Source organism: Lottia gigantea (assembly GCF_000327385.1).
Source record: "Lottia gigantea unplaced genomic scaffold LOTGIsca_279, whole genome shotgun sequence".
Classification (NCBI taxonomy): Eukaryota; Metazoa; Mollusca; class Gastropoda; family Lottiidae; genus Lottia; species Lottia gigantea.
Window position 1 is genome coordinate 24454 of NW_008708895.1, and position 12721 is coordinate 37174.

Below are 12721 nucleotides of genomic sequence, written 5' to 3' on the forward strand. Positions count from 1 at the left end.
TATTATAGATTAGAATTTATTTATATCATAGATTGGAATCTATTTATATTATAGATTGGAATCTATTTATATTATAGATTGGAATCTATTTATATCATAGATTGGAATCTATTTATATTATAGATTGGAATCTATTTATATTATAGATTAGAATTTATTTATATCATAGATTGGAATCTATTTATATTATAGATTGGAATCTATTTATATTATAGATTGGAATCTATTTATATTATAGATTAGAATCTATTTATATTATAGATTGGAATCTATTTATATTATAGATTGGAATCTATTTATATTATAGATTAGAATCTATTTATATCATAGATTGGAATCTATTTATATTATAGATTAGAATCTATTTATATTATAGATTGGAATCTATTTATATTATAGATTGGAATCTATTTATATTATAGATTGGAATCTATTTATATTATAGATTGGAATCTATTTATATTATAGATTGGAATCTATTTATATTATAGATTAGAATCTATTTATATTATAGATTAGAATCTATTTATATTATAGATTAGAATCTATTTATATTATAGATTGGAATCAATTTATATTATAGATTAAGGACCAGCTGGTAGACATCAAGATTTGGACACCCACGACTGAAACTGATGAAATACATACCGCATTCTTTTGATATTTCTGAAATAAAAAAATTCAAATATAAAAAATAAAGAATAGAATTTACAATAATCTATCAAAGATTTCCAGTTCTAAACTTTATATTGACGTTTAGTAACCTCCGAATTCAGAAAATAATTGGAAAACGATACTTAGTGGCTTCTGCTATGTTCGAACAAGATTTCCGAACCCTACAGTCATTCAAGACCGTTCATTAAAGTTTACCCCCTGATCATGAGAAGATGAAAGATTAGAAGGGTGATGAGATAACAGAGCAGTGCATCAACTATAAACTTCTAACTAGTGACAAGCCTATTCATCCTTCTTCCAAATGTAAACAATTGTTTCCAAGGCTAATATTTGTGGGTATATGAAATAATTAGAGTCTACAGGATTTACTGAAGGTTGTTTTGTAACCATCTTATGTTTAGTTTAGACAAGATATTAATTTGTTATAAAGTTATATAGAACGTCTTTATACCAAATAATGTCTTGAAAAACTCCCCAAATCTAACATAGAATTGAGGTACATTTGGAAGAATTGATAAAAATGTTAAAAATAGAAATCTAGATCCCGTGACTTGAGTTACCACGGTTTGTTTTGATCGAAATGCCAGTATATTTCTAAACTATTAATATTCAATCTATAAAAAGCAGACAACTTAACCGTTAACGACAATTTTAATGCACCGTCCGTTTGTAAACCAGGCGGGACCCGCCGAGAATACTTCCGCATCATTGGCTTCTCGGTACCCTTCGTCACATTCGCACAAAGATGTTGTAGAGTTACAGTGAGCCATTCCATGACAAAGATCATTTCCAGTACAACTCTCACCAACTGAAGGCATATCCCTGGTACAAAATCCATCTGGTGTATTCCGGGGAAAGGCGGGGCCACAGTCGCATTTTCCTTCTTTACATAAACTGAATGGAACAGAGCAGGTTATAGTACCGTTACAATCCTCACCAAGTTTCACCCCTGAAAAAATAGAAATCGTCTTAAGCCAGGAAAAATTTACAACAATTTAACTGTGAAAAGGGTTCAGATTTTAGGAAATACAACAACCAGATGAAACAAATTATAAATCATCATGAGGTAAATATTGGCTATCGACTTCAGAAAGAGTCATACAATCTAGCGAGATGTTTCAGAGCAGAATTAATCGCGACGTAGATTTGAGGGAATATATCATAAGAAACTAATGTCGCTAAGATGTAAAACGCTTGTTCTGATTCTGATTAACTTAGACCACTCCTCATTTAAATCTACGTCTTAAATAAACCAGTTCTTACCTACCTCTCAAACACTCAGTATCTTTATTGGCAGGGAAATATCCTGGTTTACAAAAGCATTTGTTACCACTACACGAAAATTTTCTACATTCTGCATTAGTCGGACATACCGTCTCATCAGCACAAGAGTCGAACACACCCACTTTCGCTGAAAATAAATAAATGTTAAGAACATTATCTCATTGTCATGGGTACAGCTCTTGGTTCATAATCAAACTGAAGATGGCACAACGTGGACAATATACAGAATGAGAAAAAGGTTCAATTTGCCGATACAGCTGCCGACCCCTATACTAATACAAGTATGAAATGTGAATAAGATATCTGGACCTCTCACCTCTTACTGTTGTAGTAGATTGGGTTGTTTCGTAGGTTTCAGTGTCGTTGATGTACATCGATGCCGAGACCTCCACGGTTGATGTTCTGTCTATAGATATTGTCGTGGTATCAGCTAATCGCAGGCCAGGTGACTGCTGAACGGACATGTCAGTGAAAGATGCAGTAGGTGACGAGGAGAATGGGACTGAATAATTACCATCTTGTGATGTGTACAAACTCTCTATATTTGAAACATCTTTGATAGATTCTGTAGCTATGATCTCCAGTGGTGATATTGAAGTTGCTAGCATTTGTACTGCTTCCGACATTGGTACTAGCGTATCTGTAGCCATTATTTCTGATTGCGACGCAGACGGTTCTGGCATTGGTACCTTCGTATCTGTAGCCATTATTTCTGATTGCGACACAGATGGTTCCGGCATGGGTACTTGTGTATCTGTCGCCATTATTTCTGGTTGCGACGCAGACGGTTCCAGCATTGGTACTAGCGTATCTGTAGCCATTATTTCTGGTTGCGACACAGATGGTTCCGGCATTGGTACTTGTGGATCTGTAGCCAGTATTTCTGATTGCGACGCTGATGGTTCTGGTATTGGTACTTGCGTATCTGTAGCCATTATTTCTGGTTGCGACACAGATGGTTCCGGCATTGGTACTAGCGTATCTGAAGCCATTATTTCTGGTTGCGACGCAGATGGTTCAGGCATTGGTACTTGCGTATCTGTAGCCATTATTTCTGGTTGCGACGCAGATGGTTCCGGCATTGGTACTAGCGTATCTGAAGCCATTATTTCTGGTTGCGACGCAGATGGTTCCGGCATTGGTACTAGCGTATCTGAAGCCATTATTTCTGGTTGCGACGCAGATGGTTCAGGCATTGGTACTAGCGTATCTGTAGCCATTATTTCTGGTTGCGACGCAGATGGTTCAGGCATTGGTACTTGTGTATCTGTAGCCATTATTTCTGGTTGTGAAGCAGATAATTCGGGCATTGGTACTAGTGTATCTGTAACCATTATTTCTGGTTGCGACGCAGATGGTTCCGGAATTGGTACTAGCGTATCTGTAGCCATTATTTCTGGTTGCGACGCAGATGGTTCCGGAATTGGTATGTCTGTCGTCAATACTGGTGAAATGCTTGCTGTTGTTTGGACTTCAGCACAAATGGCATCTTTCTTTGCATCAGTGGGATCTTAAATTAGAAGCAAAGTTAATCAGGTTTTTAATGTTCTTTGTGTCATTAAAAACACGTGATATTCTGCAAGGTATGCTGAGTTGACAAACGTTTAGACCTATAATGCAGGTATAAAATGGGAATGACGACAAATACCAATTGTAAGGGGTTTTATGAACCGGGGTTCTTGTAAATAAAATATTGTTTTTACTTACTGAGTGTAGCAACAATAGGAACACAGTAACCTTCGGGATTAAAGGCTATCCTTTCCAAAACACTGGCTTCCCGAAACACGGTACTGTCACACTGGCATTTACCATCAGAACATTCAAGATCTGCCTGACAAATGATTTTAACTGATACAGACACACATGATTCATTGATGGTAGCGTATTTGACGGAACCTGGAAAACTGGACACCTGCCGGCACAAAGAGGCGCCCGTTTCTTCGTATCCATAATCACATATACAAGTTCCAGCGTGTTCCTCGTCACTACATCTTGAATGTAACGTTTCACACACAGTATCATCATTACAGGCTTTATCCAGTGGGATTACTGAAATGTTAACAATACGACATCAGTGTGATATTTACTATTCAGTTGTCAGTAAGTAACGATAATCATTTATATTCATCCCTTGATGACATATTGACTGAGAGACTGACTACATATAAAGACTATATTATACTGACTACATATAAAGACTATATTATACTGACTACATATAAAGACTATATTATACTGACTACATATACAGACCGTTTGATACTGACTACATACATACAGACCATATGATACTGACTATATATATACAGACCATATTATACTGACTACATATATACAGACCATATGATACTGACTACATATATACAGACCATATGATACTGACTACATATATACAGACCATATTATACTGACTACATATATACAGACCATATTATACTGACTACATATATACAGACCATATGATACTGACTACATATATACAGATCATATGATACTGACTACATATATACAGATCATATGATACTGACTACATATATACAGACCATTTTATACTGACTACATATATACAGACCATATTATACTGACTACATATATACAGACCATATTATACTGACTACATATATACAGACCATTTTATACTGACTACATATATACAGACCATAGTATACTGACCACATATATACAGACCATATGATACTGACTACATATATACAGACCATATGATACTGACTACATATATACAGACCATATTATACTGACTACATATATACAGACCATATGATACTGACTACATATATACAGACCATATTATACTGACTACATATATACAGACCATATGATACTGACTACATATATAATATACAGACCATATTATACTGACTACATATATACAGACCATAGTATACTGACTACATATATACAGACCATATTATACTGACTACATATATACAGACCATATTGTACTGACTACATATATACAGACCATATTATACTGACTACATATATACAGACCATATTATACTGACTACATATATACAGACCATATGATACTGACTACATATATATTATGATTTGACGATTTTCTTACTCAACATGTTAATAAAGAGGCACCAGAAATGTCGTATTACGCTCTACTTCAGGGCAGGAAGGAGCAGAGGCCAATGAGAAATTAGAAGTGGAGGTTCTTAGTAAAACTGTATCAATCTTACATTTTAAACAATTCTTCCTGTCGTCAGAGGGAGCGAAACCAGCTTCACAGGAACATTTCCTGTCACATCCAACTTGTTGACAGGTAGCGTTACCAGGACAGTTGGTGTCTGATGAACATTCTTCTCCGATATCTTTCAGTCCTAATAAAACAATCAGATAGTGTAAATAACACAATATCTTTTACAGGGTGTTTCCGGAAGAGGGATTATTCAACTGGATTTCAAACTAAATTGAGATTCTGGATTTAGATCTAAAATGTTTATAGGTTTACACGTATATATGTCACTATTACAAAAACTGTTAACAAATTATTTAGTTTAGTGCATGAGTGAAACCCGCAGATGTCTGACTGAAAATTGGAGTAGTAGAAGTCGTCGCTATCATGATTCCCAATAAACACAAAAATATATCAATATCGATAACAAATACCTCCTTCTGGTACAGATAAACAATGCTTCTTGTACAGACTTATATCGCTTCCTGGAACGAGAAAAACATCAGATTATTGGAGTTCACTGTGTGTGGGAAACTTTTACAAACCAACAAACTGAGCTCATAGACAAAACAATGTATCCTTAAAGTATATAGTAATAGTGTAAAGAAATATGTCATAATGTACAATCATTGCCATCATAGAGCAAGTTAGAGACCCACCTAATATATAGCTACTGGACACACATTCACCGTTGTTGGGAAAAGCACTGAGATCGGCAGGACTAGCTTGACGGTAATCTGTGGTGCATTTACACACTCCGTCACATATCATACTATGTCCTTCTGTACATAAGATTTTAGAACTGCAACTTTCATTTAGCAAGGCCCAGCCAACGTTGATTGCTATCGCTCGTTTTTTACATCGTTTATTGTCTACTGCTGGAATAAACCCTGCCTGGCACTCGCATTTACCATTTGAACAGCGAGTATTGGGCAGTCGACATATTGTGTCTGGTTTACCACATATCTCTCCTAAGTCAATAACTGAAATGAAATGTTTTGATATTTTTAATATAAGTGTAGTGTAATAATTATAATATTCATTCAACCCGAATATAACAAGTAGGTTTGTCGCTGTATACGATACATAGTCGAATTGTTCTGTACAATGGGTACATGTCAGAGTGTCGACACTGAAAATTTCATAATATTCTTTCAAAAGTAAAACTTAGAGCTAGGATTGTACATGTCTCTTGTATAGTCCGACACAAAGTAAGGATTGTACAAGAGATTCTCACCTTTTAAACATTTTGTGTATTCGTCATTAGGCATATAGGTCTCTGGACACAAACACTGAGTACCTAAACAACCAGCCGTGAGACATCTCGCTACCCCGGGACAATCATCGTCACTGTTACATCCTTTTTCATACAGGTTTAATCCTGGGTGGTGACAAAATATACAAACATCAAAATTAATCCTGGGTGGTTACAAAATATACAAACATCAATATTGATAGCTGTTTACAAACAGGTGAAATTAAATTTGTCGATTAATGAAGTGTGATCTTTTTCAGTATTATTCAAGATTGGAGATTTTTATATCAGTGAAATTAAGAATAGGATGGTAGAAGACCACATGTTTTTCATTTCTTTTAAGAAACATTGTTTTGCTAATTACCAAACAAGAATGAGAAATTTTCTTCATGCCGATAATTAGATGATATATCACTTTATTACTAGTATAAGTCTTTTTGGGGTATTTTGCCATTGAAACCAAATTCTATTGAACTAACAGAAACTTGATCTATTAAAAATTTATAACGAATATAAACTAATCCAGAAGTTACAATATCTGCGTTGGTTTAAAGTATGTCATTCATTTTTTTTTTATTGTAAAATTAATAGTGGTTTTAATCTTCTATACCAAGCCTGTGTTTTATCTTAATTTTGATCGGAATCAATAAATCAGGAGAATAAATAAAAAAAGAATACTTACCATGAGAAAAGTATATTGAGAGAGAAAATATAAACAACGATAATGCCTTCATCTAAAAAAATTAATAGAGAACAAGATGGGTATAACACAAAGAGTTCTTTTAGACCTGCGTTTTTTCTTTAGGACTGAAGATTTCTGGGCACATTATTCAAAGGTGGGTGATCATGATTTTAAATTTGCACAAAAATTCGAGTAATTCACATGATATCCAAAAATATTAAAGTAGAAAAGCTATAAGAAATCCCTAAAAAAAAAACTCGTCAATATAAAAAGGAAGAAAAAGTAAGTTGGTCAATGTTAAAAATACAACATACCTTGGTCTCTTAGTTTCTAATTTCTGAACAACTCCCTTTTCTTATCACATCATGTCAAATAATAGGAAAATGATATCCACGAAATATATATTTTGGTTTCACCCCAAATCTTCAGTCCCTTTCATTGGTCAAAATATTCTCGATCATCACGTAGTTTTCATTCATGATTTCAAAATTTGATTCAAAACGAGTTCGGATCGTGACAGCGTCTTTTGGTCAGAGACAAAATTCGTTGAATATTATTAACATCTTGATGTGGTCACATTTCATTGTACAGGACAATCATACCTATAATACTGTCTCCTCAACATACAAACTACCATGCGCAGTATTATCACCATAAAACCCCTGTCGTTATTTTGACGATTGAGAAGCTGAAATTAGAGATGATCTGACAATCCATATTTTGATTCTATAAAATATTTGTGCTTCGTGTTTTTCGCTTTCGAAATATTATCAAGGATGTAAATGAAAAGCAAATTGCATTTCGTTTTACACATCGTTATTATTTGTGAAATCAACGAGAATTCAAGCACCTAACTTGACAAAAAAACGAAAAGTACACTCATCGATATAGATATTTTAGAATCGCCATCATATTTTTACAAACATATTCTTCAGTTTGGTCCCTGCTTTAATGTTTAAAGTCGTGTAATGATCAGGTTGTCAGGCTGTTGGAATTCGAATGAATTAATGAATATATGAATGAATGCGTTTTATCGGAGTAAGTCGAACTGTATTGTGTCAAAACCATACTAGAGAGATGAAATATGTCAAAACTCGTATTCGAATAGAACGTATCATCTGATATATATTATACATTATTAGACGATTAAATGACTTTAAAATATTTCAGTATTGATAGAACGTATCATCTGATATATATTATACATTATTAGACGATTAAATGACTTTAAAATATTTCAGTATTAATAGAATGTATCATCTGATATATATTATACATTATTAGACGATTAAATGACTTTAAAATATTTCAGTATTAATAGAACGTATCATCTGATATATTATACATTATTAGATGATTAAATGACTTTAAAATATTTCAGTATTAATAGAACGTATCATCTGATATATTATACATTATTAGACGATTAAATGACTTTAAAATATTTCAGTATTAATAGAACGTATCATCTGATATATTATACATTATAAGACGATTAAATGACTTTAAAATATTTCAGTATTAATAGAACGTATCATCTGATATATTATATATTATTAGACGATTAAATGACTTTAAAAAATTTCAGTATTAATAGAACGTATCATCTGATATATATTATACATTATTAGACGATTAAATGACTTTAAAATATTTCAGTATTAATAGAACGTATCATCTGATATATATTATACATTATTAGACGATTAAATGACTTTAAAATATTTCAGTATTAATAGAATGTATCATCTGATATATTATACATTATTAGACGATTAAATGACTTTAAAATATTTCAGTATTAATAGAATGTATCATCTGATATATTATACATTATTAGACGATTAAATGACTTTAAAATATTTCAGTATTAATAGAACGTATCATCTGATATATTATACATTATTAGATGATTAAATGACTTTAAAATATTTCAGTATTAATAGAATGTATCATCTGATATATTATACATTATTAGACGATTAAATGACTTTAAAATATTTCAGTATTAATAGAACGTATCATCTGATATATTATATATTATTAGACGATTAAATGACTTTAAAATATTTCAGTATTAATAGAACGTATCATCTGATATATTATACATTATTAGACGATTAAATGACTTTAAAATATTTCAGTATTAATAGAACGTATCATCTGATATATATTATACATTATTAGACGATTAAATGACTTTAAAATATTTCGGTATTAATAGAACGTATCATCTGATATATTATACATTATTAGATGATTAAATGACTTTAAAATATTTCAGTATTAATAGAATGTATCATCTGATATATTATACATTATTAGACGATTAAATGACTTTAAAATATTTCAGTATTAATAGAACGTATCATCTGATATATTATACATTATTAGATGATTAAATGACTTTAAAATATTTCAGTATTAATAGAACGTATCATCTGATATATTATACATTATTAGATGATTAAATGACTTTAAAATATTTCAGTATTAATAGAGTTAGATTGTAAGATGAAAGGTGGGTACTAGGAAGCTATGTAAGGGTGGAGTAATCGGGGTAGATCACCTTTCTACTACCCCACCCTAGTTAACACACTCACCTTATTGACACAGTGTGCAGAACACAAGACAAGTTACTGAGACTGACCTGACGGTAAGAGGTTCACGCCCATCTCAACTAACCATATAATATAATAAACAGATCTTTTAAGATGAAGATCTCGATTTTCATAGTCAAATATTATTCTTATAGTAAGGTAAGTATACTACTCCAAATTGTTAACTTGTTTTACCGTACATAACACAATAAAACAAAGACTTATTTTCAATCAGATTTTAGACAGGATCTTGTTTCGAACCTATTACAGAGATTGTCAACTGGTTATCGTCTTCACGTGTAGAGCCAGACGAACATGTTTCTTCACGTGTAGAGCCAGACGAACAAGTTTCTTCACGTGTAGAGCCAGACTAACAAGTTTCTTCACGTGTAGAGCCAGACGAACAAGTTTCTTCACGTGTAGAGCCAGACGAACAAGTTTCTTCACGTGTTGAGCCAGACTAACAAGTTTCTTCACGTGTAGAGTCAGACTAACAAGTTTCTTCACGTGTAGAGCCAGACGAACAAGTTTCTTCACGTGTAGAGCCAGACTAACAAGTTTCTTCACGTGTAGAGTCAGACTAACAAGTTTCTTCACGTGTAGAGCCAGACGAACAAGTTTCTTCACGTGTTGAGCCAGACTAACAAGTTTCTTCACGTGTAGAGCCAGACGAACAAGTTTCTTCACGTGTTGAGCCAGACTAACAAGTTTCTTCACGTGTAGGGCCAGACGAACAGGTTTCTTCACGTGCAGAGCCAGACGAACAAGTTTTTTCACGTGTAGATCCAGACGTAGAGCCAGACGAACAAGTTTCGTCACGTGTAGTGCCAGAAGAACAAGTTTCTTCACGTGTAGTGCCAGACGAACAAGTTTCTTCACGTGTAGAGCCAGACTAACAAGTTTCTTCACGTGTAGAGCCAGACGAACAAGTTTCTTCACGTGTAGTGCCAGACGAATAAGTTTCTTCACGTGTAGAGCCAGACGAACAAGTTTCTTCACGTGTAGTGCCAGACGAACAAGTTTCTTCACGTGTAGAGCCAGACGAACAAGTTTTTTCACGTGTAGAGCCAGACGAACAAGTTTCTTCATGTGTAGTGCCAGACAAACAAGTTTCTTCACGTGTAGAGCCAGACGAACAAGTTTCTTCACGTGTAGAGCCAGACGAATAAGTTTCTTCACGTGTAGTGCCAGACGAATAAGTTTCTTCAAGTGTAGAGCCAGACGAACAAGTTTCATTCAATTTATTGGGAATCGTTATTTTACACATTATGTTGCTTTATATGGCTCCATCAGATTTAAGATTGTAGAAAAACGTGAGTCGAAACATTCAGATTTGTGTTTTAATCAGATTGAAAGTAAAGGGTTAGAAGCCACTATAGTTACCTTTTATCTTTAAAATGGGACAAAAACTCATTTATAAAAATAAAAATGCAAATGATGCTAAGATTATTTTGTTTAAATTTAAAAGAATGATGTTTAGGTCTGATTGAGACTTTAAAATGATAAAATTTATAGTAAAATACTTTTTTTAAAATAATTAGTACGGTATAAATTCCAGACAACAATCGACAAGTTATAAAAAAATAAATCAAATTTAAAACTTAATCTAAAAATACAATATCGTGATTTTTATCTGAAGAAATATAAATTTTAACACGAATCTTTAACTGACGGCTTGAGTAAATATATTTCTGCAAATTGGTCCATTCAATACGTTTTTAATATCGTGAATACAGTGAAATTCGAGATATTATTTATATTTTGTGACCGACAGCTGTTTTATAGGGTATTTAACTCTGGTCGTTTAAACTTTAATAGACTTGACAAATCCTTCTCTAAAAAAATCCCGTTTCCAAAGTCAAATGTAAGAACTGTTTTCATTATCACTGGAGTAAAAAGCTCCAAGGAGATTTACAATCCAACGACATACATGGGCCTACATAGTTACATTCTGATTTTAACAGGCATCACTTAAGGAGTCTTCCGAAGCGCAACTAAATAACACCAACATTAAGAGTAACCTAGTAGAGTAGCACGAACCTACAGCTCCAGATCTCTGACATAGAAACCAGTAACATCAATAAAACAGTTCTGTACATGGTTACTTCCCTTTATACTAACTGTTGAAACGTTTTATTTTTATCATTATTTAGAAATATTACCTCCCATAAACTAGGAGCATGTATTTTTCAGTATGTGTTGGGGTGTATTGAGACGAGTCTCAATGAAAGTTGATATGATTCTCAGATAAGTTCTGAACCAGCATTTGATTTTAAAACCGGTATCAAGGGAGGTAACCATGACTCAAAATAATTTCATATTGAAAATATACACATGTATATGTGCATTACTAGCCCAGCAAATCTGGCTCTTGTCGTTCTTCAGATATTCGGATGGGATATAATAGAACAAAACAGATCAACGAAATATAATTTTAATACAATGTTTGAAATTTACAGACATACTATTGGTATCTTCATCTTCACAATGTCAAGCTATTACAAACTTCATCTTCACAATGTCAAGCTATTACTAACTTCATCTTCACAATGTCAAGCTATTACAAACTTCATCTTCACAATGTCAAGCTATTACCAACTTCATCTTCTCCATGTTAAACTATTACTAACTTTATCTACATAATGTCAAGCTATTACAAACTTCATCTTCACAATGTCAAGCTATTACGAACTTCATCTTCACAATGTCAAGTTATTACAAACTTCATCTTCATAATGTCAAGCTATTACAAACTTCATCTTCACAATATCAAGCTATTACAAACTACATATTCACAATGTCAATCTATTACAAACTTCATCTTCACAATATCAAGCTATTACAAACTACATATTCACAATGTCAAGCTATTACAAACTACATATTCACAATGTCAAGCTATTACAAACTTCATCTTCACAATATCAAGCTATTACAAACTACATATTCACAATGTCAAGCTATTACAAACTTCATCTTCTCAATGTCAAGCTATTACATACTTCATCTTCTCCATGTCA

The 12721-nt window shown here is 32.9% G+C and overlaps 1 protein-coding gene across 1 annotated transcript; it reads left to right on the top strand.

The window, feature by feature from the left end:
* Positions 1-2784: 2784 nt before the first annotated feature.
* Positions 2785-2967, top strand: LOTGIDRAFT_73697 (hypothetical protein; the record flags this gene model as incomplete). Its single annotated transcript, XM_009056444.1, has 1 exon — positions 2785-2967. A coding segment is annotated over one exon (183 nt), but the record flags the coding sequence as incomplete, so codon positions are not given.
* Between the last annotated feature and the right edge of the window lie 9754 nt (positions 2968-12721).